Source organism: Vipera berus (assembly GCF_964194415.1).
Source record: "Vipera berus genome assembly, chromosome: 1".
Classification (NCBI taxonomy): Eukaryota; Metazoa; Chordata; class Lepidosauria; order Squamata; family Viperidae; genus Vipera; species Vipera berus.
The window spans coordinates 272,204,959-272,220,145 of record NC_138202.1 but is presented as its reverse complement, the minus strand read 5'-3'; the positions used below and the strand labels follow the sequence as shown (position 1 = coordinate 272,220,145).

General features: G+C 44.6%; 1 protein-coding gene across 2 annotated transcripts in view; it reads left to right on the top strand.

Annotated features, from left to right (window-relative positions):
- The window catches only part of SHPRH (SNF2 histone linker PHD RING helicase), a 61,992-nt gene extending 58,862 nt beyond the window's left edge, over positions 1 to 3,130 (top strand). For both annotated transcript variants that reach the window (XM_081313053.1, XM_081313052.1), the window contains exons 29-30: positions 451 to 531; positions 1,718 to 3,130. In XM_081313053.1, coding sequence (XP_081169179.1) covers positions 451 to 531; positions 1,718 to 1,814 — 178 coding nt within the window. In that variant the 3' untranslated portion in view covers positions 1,815 to 3,130. The remainder of the gene's footprint in view (positions 1 to 450; positions 532 to 1,717) is intronic.
- Positions 3,131 to 15,187: the final 12,057 nt, after the last annotated feature.

The following is a 15,187-nucleotide window of genomic DNA, read 5'->3' as shown; positions in this document are numbered from 1 at the left end:
AAGCTTTTGGAGCTCAGTAAAATTTACTTCTGAGTAATGATATACAGTAGGGGACGCGGTGGCTCAGTGGGTTAGGACGCTGAGCTTTTCGATCAGAAGGTCGGCAGTTTGGCGGGTTGAATCCCTAGTGCCGCGTAACAGAGTGAGCGCCTGTTACTTGTCCCAGCTTCTGCCAACCTGCAGTTCAAAAGCACGTAAAAAATGCAAGTAGAAAAATAGGGACCACTACGGTGGGAAGGTAAGAGCGTTCCGTGTGCCTTTGGCATCTAGTCATGCCGGCCACATGACCACGGAGACGTCCTCGGACAAGCGCTGCCTCTTCGGCTTTGAAACAGAGATGAGCACCGGCCCCTAGAGTCGGAAACGACTAGCACGCATGTGCGGGGGAACCTTTACCTTTACCTAATGATATACAGTAACCTTTGTTAATGTTTTGTTTTCAAAATGCAGACCTACCATTGTTCATAGATTCTTGATTAAAGCAACAATAGAAGAGCGTATGCAAACAATGATGAAAACTGTAGAAAGGAGGTAGGTAAAAGTTGATAATCAAATTGACATACAAATGTGTAAATGAGCCACCCAATATGTAAAATCATGTAACACTCAACTCTGTGCACATATATATAGGAATAGGTACCATGGAATTAAAACAGGAGTGGACGTGTAGAATTATATCAGGAATTAGAATTAAGATGTAAAAAGGGAGAGGCATTAAGAACTCTCAATTGCAGGCATTTTCAAATTGTAGTGAATATTGTTGAAAAAAGAATCTGAAACATAATAAAAACTTTCTTCAGTGAAAATGTCTCAGACTAATATAGCAAATAAGAACAACTGGAATTTGCTATATCCAATGATTGGGAAAGTTCCTAGGAATTACCTTTGTTTGTATTTTGAACACTTCATCAAGCTACTACAACTGAATCAGTTCATGAAAGTGATCTTGGAAGCTAACTTTCTAGACCAGGGGTGTCAAACTGCCAGCCCGTGGGCCAGATGTGTCATCAGGAAACTGCCGCCCACTCCATTGCCGGCAATGGAGAAAAAGCTCCAATACGCTGCGCGACATCACATGACGTCGAGAGTTTGACATGTCTGTTCTACACCAAAAGAATTTATCTGTTAAATCAATTATCTCATTTTTATTAGCCAAATTCCCAAGAATCATACAAGACTGTGTGCATAGGAAGTCTATTTGTTTTGGTGATAAATTATTAGGCTATCTTTTTGACCTCACAAATATAATTATTTTCTGCTTTTATACTAAGGAATTATGTTTGGTTATTGTATGGCTTATTAAAATGATAGAATCAAATCTCAACTTTTTATTCTCTGGTGGACTAAGAGATCAATCAACATTTTTATTATATAACGTTTTACACAATATATACCGTACATTTTTTATGTATGAAGTGGTAGCTTAGTTTATGACCTAATTTCTAATTATGTGAATCATTTTACTTAGAAATTAGACAAAATAGGATTGGAAAACAGTTTACCTTTTCAAACCTAAATGCCATTATAAAACCATCCTGGAAAAAATTCAAAATTATCAGCCATGATTTTGTAGTCCTTAGAAACGAAGTGGTGTTCTTGGTAAACCGCTTTTTCCTCAATGATCATTATAAAATAAACATCTAGTGCAGACCTCTGAGAGTACCTTCTGTTTCTCAGTCATCTTGATTTGTTCCTCTTTCTTGTTTTGTTTCCAAAGTCATTCTAATTCTTCCCTGAAACAGTCGGAGGCCTCTGTGTTAACTGTAGCTGACTTGGCAGATCTTTTCTCAGAAGAAACGGAAGAACTCGAATGAAATAATCTATTTCAGACTCACTGAGGATGGAAGGGGGCACTGACTTATCCAAGAGACGAGATGATATGGGTTAACTGTCAGAAATTCTGGTAGATGTCACCAACTACATATTCATTTTAGGATGGCAATATGGATAAATAATTTTAAGTTCTGTGATTTTGAATTTCTTCAACATATTATTTTGGTTAATGAAAATGCACTTTAGAAATTAATAAACTATAACTTTGTACTTCCAAAGAACGTAAGAACTGTAATCCATCCTGAATTGTGCATAAAATTGTTAATTCACTGTAGTTTGTTACGTTAGAAAATATATCTGAAAGCAGTGGGAGCAAATAGATGGCATCATTGCTTGGATGCACAAATGAATTAGGCCTAGAATTTCTGATCTAAGAGAATTAAATAAGAGGCACATATTGTTTGCTTCATCAGTATGTTCAACTAAACATTGAAGAAATAATTTGTATGGCAAGAAAGATATCTTAAATAAGTATTGTCTCAATTTTATTTTTTGCAGTTAATAATTCAAATAGGTTTCAAAATAAGCAGTTACATTTTTGAGGGAACTTCTAATGGTGCTCCTGTGAGATCATGCAAGTAACAGAGTATCATTTATTCTTAACCTGCTAATCTTTAGAAACAATTTTGGTTTTTATAAAACAATATTTATGCTATGATACTCCAATTTAAATTTGTTTTTTCTTGTTCTTAAGTTTGCTGTTAATGTGCCCTTTGTAAATGAATGTCTTTTGTATGATCTTTGTCTTAAAATGACAGCTAGACATATCTGTTTAGATATGTTCAGATTTTTAAAGATTCCTAAATTTGTATTGTTTTGTTTAAAATTTGGGTATTTGTATTCTGTTAAAAATGGCAATGCTTCCTCTTGCATTCAAATTGGTAACGATTGTAAGCAAAGAATGATAAACTTGCTAATTACTAGCTCTGTTGTATTGCTCACTCATTTTTACTATTAACCATTCATAGTAGAAAAAATAAAAAAAAATAAATGTATCCAAAGAGTGAAGAATTTAATAATAATAAAACTAAACTCATTGAGATTTCATATGAATTTCTTAGAAAGTATCTGTGTAGAATAATTTTACAAAATTGGCAGTTCTAGATAGGTAAAGACTAGAATGCAGATTTAAAGTCATATTTGCAGGCTGAAAGTTTCATTGTGGATATTTTATGTTGTCAACATTTGTACCTAAGCTTTGCCCCCTACTTTCTTTGTATTTATTATGTATTATTAGTTTGGAGGCCTCTTTCCAGGCAGAAAAAAATATTTTTAAATAAAGGAAATAGCACACACATACGCTGGTATACATGGGATATCAAGTTCAGTCCCTTGTTTTTTTTACAAATTTACCTAATCAAGCTCAGTGTGTCAGTGGTTACATCCATTTGTTCAGTGACCATTGAAGTTACCACAGTGCTGAAAAAGATGGATTTACAACTGGTCCTTGAAGTTCTAGTCAACGCCATGCCCCTGCTTGGTCCAAGTGCTTGGTAATCAACCTGCATTTACAACTGCCGCCACCCCTCCCAGCATACCTTTGCCTGCCTACCCTTCATTGGGCACACCAATTCTGGCTGGCCTCAAGCCCTACAAAGAATGGGCTTCATTGGCCATATGCAAGGCCCTGCTGCCACCTCTCCCTCTGGCCACCTTGCCATGCAAGAATCCCTCAACCAAGTACCCACCAGGCATCCTGGGCATGCTTGGGGAAATGTCCCTGTCTCACTGGCCAGTAGGAGGATCACCCCAGCTGGCATCGGTGCATGGTGTGGTGCAGAAGACTTGGGGCTATGGACCTTTCCCTTCCCGGCAGGGTGGCAACATTTGCCCACACTCCCTACCGTCTGTCCTGTAGTTGTCACCTCCTGGCCTGTTTGCCTAGAACTCCTGCCTCTTTCCATGTTGCAGCCATATGAGCTCAGTTAATGACCTGCATGATCCTGGTGTTAAACGATTGCAACCAGGCCTGCCATGATTACCATTTATAGGTGGTGCAGTCACATGACATTCTGCTTTACTACTGCATTGCTTAGGAACAGAAATTCTGGTCCCAATTGCCATCATAAGCCCAGGACAACCTATATGATTCTAAGACCCAGACATGACAGTAAAAGGTTGCTGCATCTTTATACCCTTAGGATTCTTCGAATGGGAAGGCTGTTGTTTTTTTTCTTTCATGCAGAAAATGGACAGTGTGATGTATTAATAGACATACTGACAACAGCAAAAATAATATGCTGGGAAAATAACAGGGCAGATATAACTGATTTGGAACCTTGTACACCATTTGATTCAGACGCCTTTGCAAAATTTGATTTGGCGAATCATTTACTCTTGCACATAGTACCGGTAATAGTTCCTGTCTTTTAAAGTGAGAATAAGTGATTTAGCTATTGGGTTTGACAAGAAGACAAAAAATAGATGGCAAATCTGAGTTATTCCACAATGCCAATAATTGAATCTTCCTATTTTTGGAAAAACATTCTGGGACTTAATGGGAACTGTCCTTGGTTTAGGGCTGGATTAGAGATTCCCTGGGGCTTAGTGGCTTGGCAGTGTGTCCTTGGTTGCTAGAGCTACAGTTTGTGCTTGGATGGTACGTAAACACAATTTTACTACAACTAACTATTCAGCTGCTGAACTTTTAATTATTGTAAAGTTTTTAAATTATCAGTTTATTTTTTTAAAGAAAACATTTTACCACCTAGAATAGGTAAAATGTGCAAAACCTGGAAATAACAAAGTGCTTTCTCCATCAAACAAGCAATATTTATGTGTTTACTTAACTACAAGCTAGCTGGGTCAGTTGTGACAAAAGTTTCTACCATTTCAGGCAGTCTGAAGACTTGGCTAGCAAAGCATCCCTCTCAGTAGAACCAGCCTTTTACTTCCTTTTTTGGTTGCCTGGAACATAAAAGTTGTTTACAAGAATTGTCGTACTATTAACAGAGGCTAAAGAAATACCAAACTAGAGTGGGGGGGGGGCAGGGATAGGTTAGGCAAGGATATAACTTTATTTTTTCCTTACTTGCTCCATTTAAGGAAAAGAGCAGATGAATCACAGTCCATAAACTGGCTGTTACGAAAAGTGCATTTTAGAATTAAAATTCTGGAAAAACTGAAATACTTTTGAGAGAAAAGTTCTTAGCACACACACACACACACACACACACACACACACACACACACACGGGAGGGGGGCTAGCTATCTCTCACAGGCATGATTCCTCTTAAATCACATTACTGAAGAAATAACTAGGGAGCTTGCCTTGGCATTCTGGGACATCCCAGAGACTTGTCCCAACTAGAACAAGGGCTGGTGTATTAAAATCTTTGGCTCTTTATATCTTTTTCACATTGGGGAATTTATTGAAAGATATTTCATTCCTGAAGTGGTAGAACAGTATTTAAAAATAGTTAAAACTACTTAAAAATGAAAACGCATACCTCCCCCACAGAACCAGCCAGATAAGTCAAAAGCTTATATTGCAGGGGGGGGGGGGTTTCTTCAAAAAAGACAGGGCTATACTTTCCCAAGCCAAGCCAATATTTTTTACTGTGCAACTAGGTCATACTAGCCCAGCTTTTCTTATGCCCTATCTCAGACCTTTTTAAATGCCTAGCATGTCTGCCTAAAGAATTCTGATTTGATTAAGGCATGCTTTTATGAACAGAGTTCCTTAACAAGACTGCTTATAACCTTCAAGCTGCACTCAAATCATGTTGCTAATTAGGGCAGAAAACAATTCAATTTCTTTCAATAGTGCCATCATTTGAATAACAGCTCAATTTTTTCCAGGATTTTTTTTTTAATAAAAGTGGCAGAATTAGTGATATTTTGAAAATGAATTTCTTATTGATGTTTGTTTTGTATGTCTTCCTCCTGTTCAATATATATTCCATTAGAAGCGGTAACTTCCATCCTTTTTTAAGGCATATCTAATGACTAATGATGCTGCATAGAATATAAATTACACTTTCAAGCTAATGGTTCAGTGACATTCAAGAGAATTTAGTATGTAAGAACTTAACTGATCGATTCCATGAAGCTGCCAGTAAAGGCAAAAATCAATTAAAATATATTAAAATGATTTCAGCCTGATAAATCTACTCCTTTTGCAATAAGAACAAGTTTGGTTGAGTGTTTTAAGGCATCAGGCTGCAAACTGGGAGACTTGTGATTTCTAGTCCAGCTGTAGGAATGAAAGCTACCTGGCTGATTTTGGGCCAGTCACTCTCTGTCAGCCCAAGCCACCTCACAGGATTGTTCTTGTGAGGAAAATAGGAGGAGTAAGGATATGTCTGCCGCCTTGAGTTATTTATGCTAATGGTGGGATAAAAATAAAAATGTTTTAAATTACATTGCACTTTTATTTTGTGAGTGGTCATAATTAGTCTTCCTTCTGTATATCATTGTTTTGTATGTATTAGGGGACTGGGGTAGGGAATAGATTGAGTTCCGCTTCCTTTAATAAATATATGTTAGGCGAAAAATAGGATTTGAGAAAGCTTGAGCTATTATGCAACATGAAAAATAGAGGCTATGTTAGGCAAATAATGCTAAAATAGTGCTTTTCAAATATGACAACTTTAAGATCCATGGGCCTCAATATTGGCCAAGGAGTTCTGGGAATTGAAGTCCACATACAGGTGAAACTCGAAAAATTAGAATATCGTGCAAAAGTTCATTTATTTCAGTAATGCAACTTAAAAGGGGAAACTAATATATGAGATAGACTCATTACATGCAAAGGAAGATAGTTCAAGCCGTGATTTGTCATAATTGTGATGATTATGGCGTACAGCTCATGAAAACCCCAAATCCACAATCTCAGAAAATTAGAATATTATGAAAAGGTGCAATATTCTAGGCTCAAAGTGTCCCACTCTAATCAACTAATTAAGCCATAACACCTGCAAAGGGTTCCTGAGCCTTTAAATGGTCTCTCAAGTCTGGTTCAGTAGGAATCACAATCATGGGGAAGACTGCTGACAGTTGTGCAGAAAACCATCATTGACACCCTCCATAAGGAGGGAAAGCCTCAAAAGGTAATTGCAAAAGAAGTTGGATGTTCCCAAAGTGCTGTATCAAAGCACATTAATAGAAAGTTATGTGGAAGGGAAAAGTGTGGAAGAAAAAGGTGCACAAGCAGCAGAGATGACCGCAGCCTGGAGAGGATTGTAAGGAAAAGGCCATTCAAAAGTGTTGGAGACTTTCACAAGGAGTGGACTGAGGCTGGAGTCAGTGCATCAAGAGCCACCACACAGACGGATCCTGGACATGGGCTTCAAATGTCATATTCCTCTTGTCAAGCTGCTCCTGAACAACAAACGTCAGAAGCGTCTTACTTGGGCTAAAGAAAAACAGACCTGGTCTGTTGCTCAGTGGTCCAAAGTCATCTTTTCTGATGAGAGCAACTTTTGCATCTCATCTGGAAACCAAGGACCCAGAGTCTGGAGGAAGAATGGAGAGGCACACACTGCAAGATGCTTGAAGTCCAGTGTAAAGTTTCCACAGTCTGTGTTGATTTGGGGAGCCATGTCATCTGCTGGTGTTGGTCCACTGTGCTTCATTAAGTCCAAGGTCAATGCAGCCATCTACCAGAAGATTTTGGAGCACTTCATGCTTCCTTCCGCAGACGAGTTTTACGGGGATGCTGACTTCATTTTCCAGCAGGACTTGGCACCTGCCCACACTGCCAAAAGCACCAAAACCTGGTTCAATGACCGTGGGATTACTGTGCTTGATTGGCCAGCAAACTCGCCTGACCTGAACCCCATAGAGAATCTATGGGGCATTGCCAAGAGGAAGATGAGAGACATGAGACCGAACAATGCAGAAGAGCTGAAGACCGCTATTGAAGCATCCTGGTCTTCCATAACACCTCAGCAGTGCCACAGGCTGATAGCTTCCATGCCACGCCGCATTGAGGCCGTAATTGCTGCAAAAGGGGCCCAAACCAAGTACTGAGTACATATGCATGCTTATGAGATTATGGATTTGGGGTTTTCATGAGCTGTACGCCATAATCATCACAATTATGACAAATCACGGCTTGAACTATCTTGCTTTGCATGTAATGTGTCTATCTCATATATTAGTTTCCCCTTTTAAGTTGCATTACTGAAATAAATGAACTTTTGCACGATATTCTAATTTTTCGAGTTTCACCTGTATCTTAAAATTGTCAAGTTTAGATGGGCAACCTAGTTATAATGCCACATAATGCGAAAGGCCTAGCATTAATCGGGCCAACTTTTCTTGGCCTGTTTTGCTTGAGAAGTAAAAAGCAAAAGGAAATAAAAGAGAAGACAGCAAGAGAAGACATTCACTTTGTCCTGGCCTTCTAATTTATCTGTAACAATGGATCAGTGGTGCTTGAATGCCTGCCCTCATTTTAGTATGTCTGATCTTGGGGGGAAAAAATCACATTTCAGTGTCCCACATACATTGATTAGATTGCACAATGATAGACTGTGAACTGCTTTATTGATGTTTGTTTTTAAAGCATATTTTTCCTTGAGGATCTCTGATCTGCACTTTAATGATCCAGAATATTGTAACAGAAAAGTGGGAGGCCTCCATGTGTTCCACATTAAGACCAACTTCACAGATTGTGCAACAAGAATGGTAATACCGGTATATATACAACACTACTGCAGTTTTTAAATTGTTTATAAACTTGCTTCCACTGCCTCATTTGTTTTCCAAACTGCTATGAAGATCTTCAGAGTCCTATTTAATTCTACATGGAGTTAAAGAGTAAATTTTTTGTTACTTAACTTTGAAAAAGGGAAAATCATATAAACAATTCTGGTCTTTTAGAAGTATGTTGTGTACAGCAACAATATAAGAAAAGAGTTTAAACTTCTAAATATATGGAGATACCATTCACAAAGTGTGCAGTTTACCTTGTTGTCTGTTCAATATAAACAGAACATAAAGCAGGCACCCTGCATCACTTACATGGATGAAACCAGGAAGTATTAAAGAAAAAGTGCAGTTTTTAGAGAGTTGCATATTTTCACATTTTAACTGTGTCATGTCTGTTTTGGGGTCCATTGTACAGATATATGCATTTCTTGCATCAAAATGCAAAACATCTAGGAAATAAAACTCATTGGACCAACGTTACAGGATAATAGGTAGGTGCTATTATTTGTAACCCTCTCCATGGAAAAAGTGAAATAGATTATTTCTGTGCACGTGTAGTCTCTCTTTCTCTTGCAAATCACCAAAAAGTCATATATCAGGAATTAAGAAGGTTAACCTGCAGAGGAATTGATTATCCACTTTTCCCCACAGCTGTCCTGGAAAGAAATATAGCAAACCTCATGTGAAACCGGATACTACCCATGATATAGCTATCATAGAAACCACAGTCCATGCTCTTCTGCATTGCCAATCCTACAGGAATATTTACTGCCAGTTGATTACCCCTCTTTTATTTAAATTTCCAGGGCACTCTGATAACTCTGATTGTTAAATAATGAAGAGAAATTTCTTTTAAAGTAGCAAAATTATGTGATATTACAAAGGGTGGTGAGCACAGCACAAGACATTGTGGGCTGTTCCGACACCACTGGATGACATTGCCAGGGCTCACTGCCTTGGAAGAGCGAGGAAAATTCTCAGGGACGACTCACACCCTGTCGGTATCTCTACTCTCCTACCATCGGGTAGGAGATACAGGAGTATAGCCAGCCATACCAACAGGCTGAAGAACAGCTTTTATCCATGGGCTGCTAGGCTCTTGAACAGGAAATAATTTTATAAATTTTATGTATGATTGACTTGTGAGGCCGGTGTGTTGTGCAATTAGCTCACAAGGTGTAATAAGATGGGAGGGTTTGTTGTCACTGTGAGTTGGGGGGGCTCAGCCAATCTCAATATATACATTTATTTATTTATTTATTTGTTTGTTTTTATAAACCGCCCTTCTCCCGAGGGACTCGGGGCGGTGTACAGAGTAAGGTAGGTAAAATACAGATAGAACAATAAAAACAATAGTAAAAACCAACTGGGACCCCAATTAAAGCTATCAGGCCAGGCCGGACTGCTGGAACAGGAAGGTTTTTAAGTCGCGCCGGAAGGTGCGGAGGTCGGGGGCCATCCGGATTTCGGTTGGCAAGCAGTTCCAGAGGGCTGGCGCACCCACTGAGAATGCCCTCCCCCTGGGGGCCACCAGCCGACATTCCTTGAGCGGTGGCACCCTGAGGAGGCCCTCCCTGTGGGAGCGCACAGGACGGTGGGGTGCTGACATTGGCAGAAGGTGCTCCCGTAGGTAGTCCGGACCCATGCCATGTAGGGCTTTGTATGTCATTGTTAGCACCTTGAATTTCACACGGAAGGCAACCGGAAGCCAGTGCAGCGTACGGAGGAGAGGTGTGATATGGGAGTATCGGGAGGCTCCCAAGAGTGTCCGTGCCGCTGCACTTTGCACCAGTTGAAGCTTCCGAGTGGATCTCAAGGGCAGCCCCATGTAGAGAGCGTTACAGTAGTCTAGGCGAGAGGTCACAAGGGCATGGGTGACTGTACGTAAGGCATCCAGGTCCAGATAAGGCCGTAGTTGGCGAACTAGTCGAACCCGGGAGAAGGCCCCCTTGGTCACAGCTCCTATGTGATCTTCCAGGGAGAGCTGCGAGTCTAGGAGGACACCCAGGTTGCGGGCCCTATCAACAGGGGGTAGTAACTTGTCCCCGATGTTAAGGGATGGGACGTTCTGAATATCCTGGCTTGCCGGTACGTACAGCCATTCAGTCTTGTCCGGGTTCAGTTGAAGCCTGTTCCTCCCCATCCATTCCCGGACCGCTTTCAGGCAGCGGGACAACACGTCGAGGGCATCACTGATATTGTTTGGAGTTGAGATGAAAAGCTGGGTGTCATCAGCATACTGATGGTACCCTACTCCAAAGCTGCGAATGATCTCACCCAGCGGTTTCATGTAGATGTTGAACAGGAGAGGCGAGAGGACCGACCCCTGAGGGACTCCGCAAGCGAGAGGCCTCGGGGTCGACCTCTGTCCCCTTGCCAGCACCGACTGCGAGCGACCCTGGAGAAAGGAGGAGAACCAACGCAGAACCGTGCCTCCCACTCCCAGTCCCCTGAGGCGTCGCAGTAAGATACCATGGTCGATGGTATCGAAAGCCGCCGAGAGGTCTAATAAGACTAGGACAGAGGAATGGCCCCTGTCCCGGGCTCTCCAGAGATCATTCATCAGAGCGACCAATGCCGTCTCCGTGCTGTAGCCCGGCCTGAAACCCGATTGGTACGGGTCTAGATAAACCGCTTCATCCAGGATCTGAGGAAGTTGGTGCGCCACCACGCTCTCAACAACCTTCGCAAGGAAGCGAAGATTGGAGACAGGACGAAAGTTATTCAAAGAGGATGGGTCCAAGGTGGGCTTCTTGAGGAGAGGTCTCACCACCGCCTCCTTCAAGGCGGTGGGGAAGTGACCCTCACTCAGAGAAGCAGAGATGACCGCTAGGAACCAGCCTCGTGTCCCCTCTCGAGCTGCATAGGCCAGCCAGGAAGGGCACGGGTCCAGTAAGCATGTGGAGGCGCTCAACCTTCTCATAATCCTGTCCACTTCCTTAGGAGTCACAGGATCAAATTCCTCCCAGATGATGTCGACAAGACTGTCCATGTCTTGTTCTTCCAGCTCAGCCCAGTTGGAGTCCAGGCCAGTTCGAATCCGAGCAATTTTATCCAGCAGATATTGACCGAATTCCTCGGCTCGACCCTGCAAGGGTTCCTCCCTCACCTCTTGGTTCAATAGGGAGCGAGTCACCCTGAACAAGGCAGCCGGGCGATTATCTGCGGACGCGATGAGGGTGGAAAAGTAGTTGGATTTTGCCACCCTTATCGCAGCGAGATAAGACCTGGTGAGGATTCTTAGTCGCAATCGGTCGGATTCGGATCGACTGGATCTCCAACGGCTCTCTAGGCCCCGTCTCCGACGCTTCATCTCCTGGAGCTCCGCAGTGAACCATGGGGCTCGCTGGGATCTGCGCCGGGTCAGAGGCCGCAAGGGTACAACTCGGTCCAGAGCCTCCGTGGCTGCCTTTTCCCAGGCTTCCACTAAGGCATCCGCCGAGCTGTGAGCAGGGAGTGCATGTGTGTCCCTAAGCGCTGCCTGGAACTTATCAGGGTCCATTAGGTGCCTAGGGCGGTACCATCTGACTGGCACCGTGCACCCACGGTGGGGGGTGGCAAAGGGGAAGTCTAGCCGCAGGAGGTGGTGATCGGTCCATGACAGGGGCGTAACAGTCGTGGCACCCCCACCGATATCATCACGCCACCGTCCAGACAAGAAAACCAAGTCTGGGGTGTGGCCTCTCTCATGAGTCGGTCCAGAAATTATTTGCGACAGGTCCATGGCCGCCATGGAAGCCATGAACTCCCGAGCCAGTTCTGACGATCCTCCCAGGGACGGTAGGTTAAAGTCGCCCAAGACCATGAGTTTTGGGAATTCAACCACCAACCCTGAGAGGACATCGAGTAGCTCGGGCAGGGCCGCCGCTGCACGATTAGGTGGTAGGTACGCCAGCAGCAGGCCCAACTGCGCCCCTGGGCCGTATCTCAGTAGGAGAGACTCACACCCGACCATCTGAGGGACGGTGGTCTCTCGCGGGCTAAGGGATTCCCTGATGATAACTGCCACTCCCCCGCCCCTCCCATGGGTCCGAGGCTGGTGCAGCACCTGGAAACCTGGCGGGCAGAGGTCAACCAGAGGGACACCACCCTCTGGGCCTAGCCAGGTTTCCGTGATGCAAGCCAGGTCCGCATGCTCGCTCTCCACTAGGTCACGAATGAGGTGAGCTTTGTTAGCTACGGACCTGGCATTCAGGTAGACCAGCCTTAGCATTGGAGGCTGCACACCTTCGCTCCCGGGTCCTCCGGGGGAGTACAGAGGGTCGGAGCGTCTCACCGCCTGTACAGAGCGGAGATGACACTCCCGGTGACGATATGGCCCTCTGTCTGTGCACCTTCTGCCGTTCCCCACCATCCTGGGAATGGGTTGTTTGTCAGTACGCCACTGGGTATTATCGGCGACTGGTCCTCGTTTTACACCGTCGCGAATGGTCGTAGGCCTGGCCTGCGTTATGGTGGCTGGAAGGCGTGCCTTTCCCGCGCAACCATAGTCTTCTCCCACCCCCCTCCCTAACCCCACAAAAAACTTAACTAAGAACTTAATCAGGGGCCTCTTGTTGGGCTTATGCTGGAGGCCCCTGACCCTGCCCGGCCATCTCTCAGAGGCCCAGTGGTCGGGCCCGTCATCGAGATTGGATGTAGTGCAGGCGGGTCGCACCCAGGAGAGGGGGGAACCCCTGAGGGCGTGCAGTACTGTGCTGGAGTATTGAAGGAGCATAGTCACAAGGGGTTCCGGGAAGGCAGTCCCCTGGATGGTGAATTTGCAGGAGGGTCGAGTCGGGTAGGTGGGTTTCTGGATCGTCACCCTGCCACTGCCACTTGGCCGGGCGAACCCCCAGAAGCAGGCCATTCCTCATCCTCTCACGATGGGTTGTGTCTCTGCTTCCGGAGGTGGTCCAGAACGTACTCTGGGTGAAGCATACCCCATAGAGCTCTCACCTCTATGGGGTTGCAGGTGTAAGGCCAAGCCACTCTGCCACCGTGGCTTGCACCCAGGCCCGTTATGTCCTGTGGGGAGAGAATGGGCAAGGATGGTTGAGAGTGGGCAGAAGGCAAGGTGGAGGGATTCATTAACTGGCGTCAGCTTTGGTGGTTCAGCCGCCCAAACAGTTTCCTCCCTGATCCTCTGGGCGTTGTTCCCGGCCGCAGCTCCATAGGCCCCCATTGGTTGGGGACCGTCCGGAGCACGGCCTCCCAGAGGCATGGGAGTCCCTGGTGTCATGTCGCTGCTGTTGCCGTCTCCGTTCAAGGTGTCTCGAAGAGGTGGCTCAGGGTGTGGGCCGTAGATGCCTCGCCGCCGCCGCTACCGCCGCTGTCAAAGGCCCCCGGGCAAAAACGGTCGACCGGGGCCCGGAGAGGCTGTCACCGCCGCCCTCGCCCCCGCCGCTTCCGCCGTACAGGGCACAGAGGAGTCGTTGGCACCCATTCGGCGTGGCTGCAAACGGCTCAGAGTGCAGGCCGGAGACGCTACGCCGTGTCCATTTTTGCCGGCATCGAAGGATCCTGGTGAGAGTGGTCGGCCGGGGCCTGGAGAAGCTTTTGCTGCTGCTGTGGCCCACGCCGCCGTCGCCTCCATGGCCCAGCGTCTCCTTTGGTGTGGATCCTTTGGAGGCACCGCCGCCCGTACATGGTTGTACTTTAATAATAAAGGTTCAGTCATTCATGCTAATAGTACTTCTTGTAAAGGGATAATTTTAGTTCGTTTTATTGATTGTACTTTTGTTGGCCAATGACTGAACTAAAGTTCTGTCTTACCCTCTTCTTCCTTTCCATACAGATCTGGTATGATTGTTGTGACTCAGGGCCAGCCTGTGGTTTCGGCAGCCGGCTCAGAGGTGTCGGATGACTCAGATGAGGGGGAGGAGGACCGTGTGGGAGACGAACCGGTTGATGATGGCGTGGAGGCTTGGCAGAGTTCCCAGCCGGGGCCCTCTTCTCAGCTGTGTGAGCCCGATAGTGCGGAAGATGATGACCCAGAGCTGGCCCTGTTCAAGGACGCCCGATGCAGGAGGCAGTCGAGCAGGAACAAACAAAGAAAGAATGTGGGACTCCTCGGGAGGAGGCACAGGGAGACCACGCCCTGAGCTCTCTATAAAAGGAGTGTTTGGGGAGGGGCTGGTTGCTGAAAGCAACTTTTCCGCTTGAGAAGACAAGCTCTAGTGTTTTTGTTAACTGCGTAATTAAATCTTGGCAGATGCCTTTTAGCCTTGGACGCTCTCCAGTCTCTTCTTTCTGAATAGGGGTTGCCTTACTCAAGGCCAGAAGAGGGCTGGTTCAGAACAATGATCTACCTAAAAACAATATGCCATAACAATTTTATATCCGAGCCTTGATTTTGCTGCTCAGAGTTGCTTCGAACAATAAGGTAGCAAATAAATTCGATAATAAAATTTTACTTGTACAACGCACGACGCTACTTCCAATGTAAATTTTGAAAACTAACTTTATGGAGAGTTCTTTCTCTAACAGTTAAAAATCACTTGCTTGTTTCGGGGTGCCGAGTTCTAACTCAATAGTAGTGGTCGGTTTAAAAATCATATTCATGCCCTTTATTTCCCTGTCTTGCAATTTGTAATTTGGTTTACAAATTGTAATTTGGTAATTGTAATTTGGTAATTTTGCTTTGTAATTTGGTTTAAAACCTGTTGATCTACCCCAGGGGAAAGCAACCTCGGCTCTTTTATGACTCATGGACTT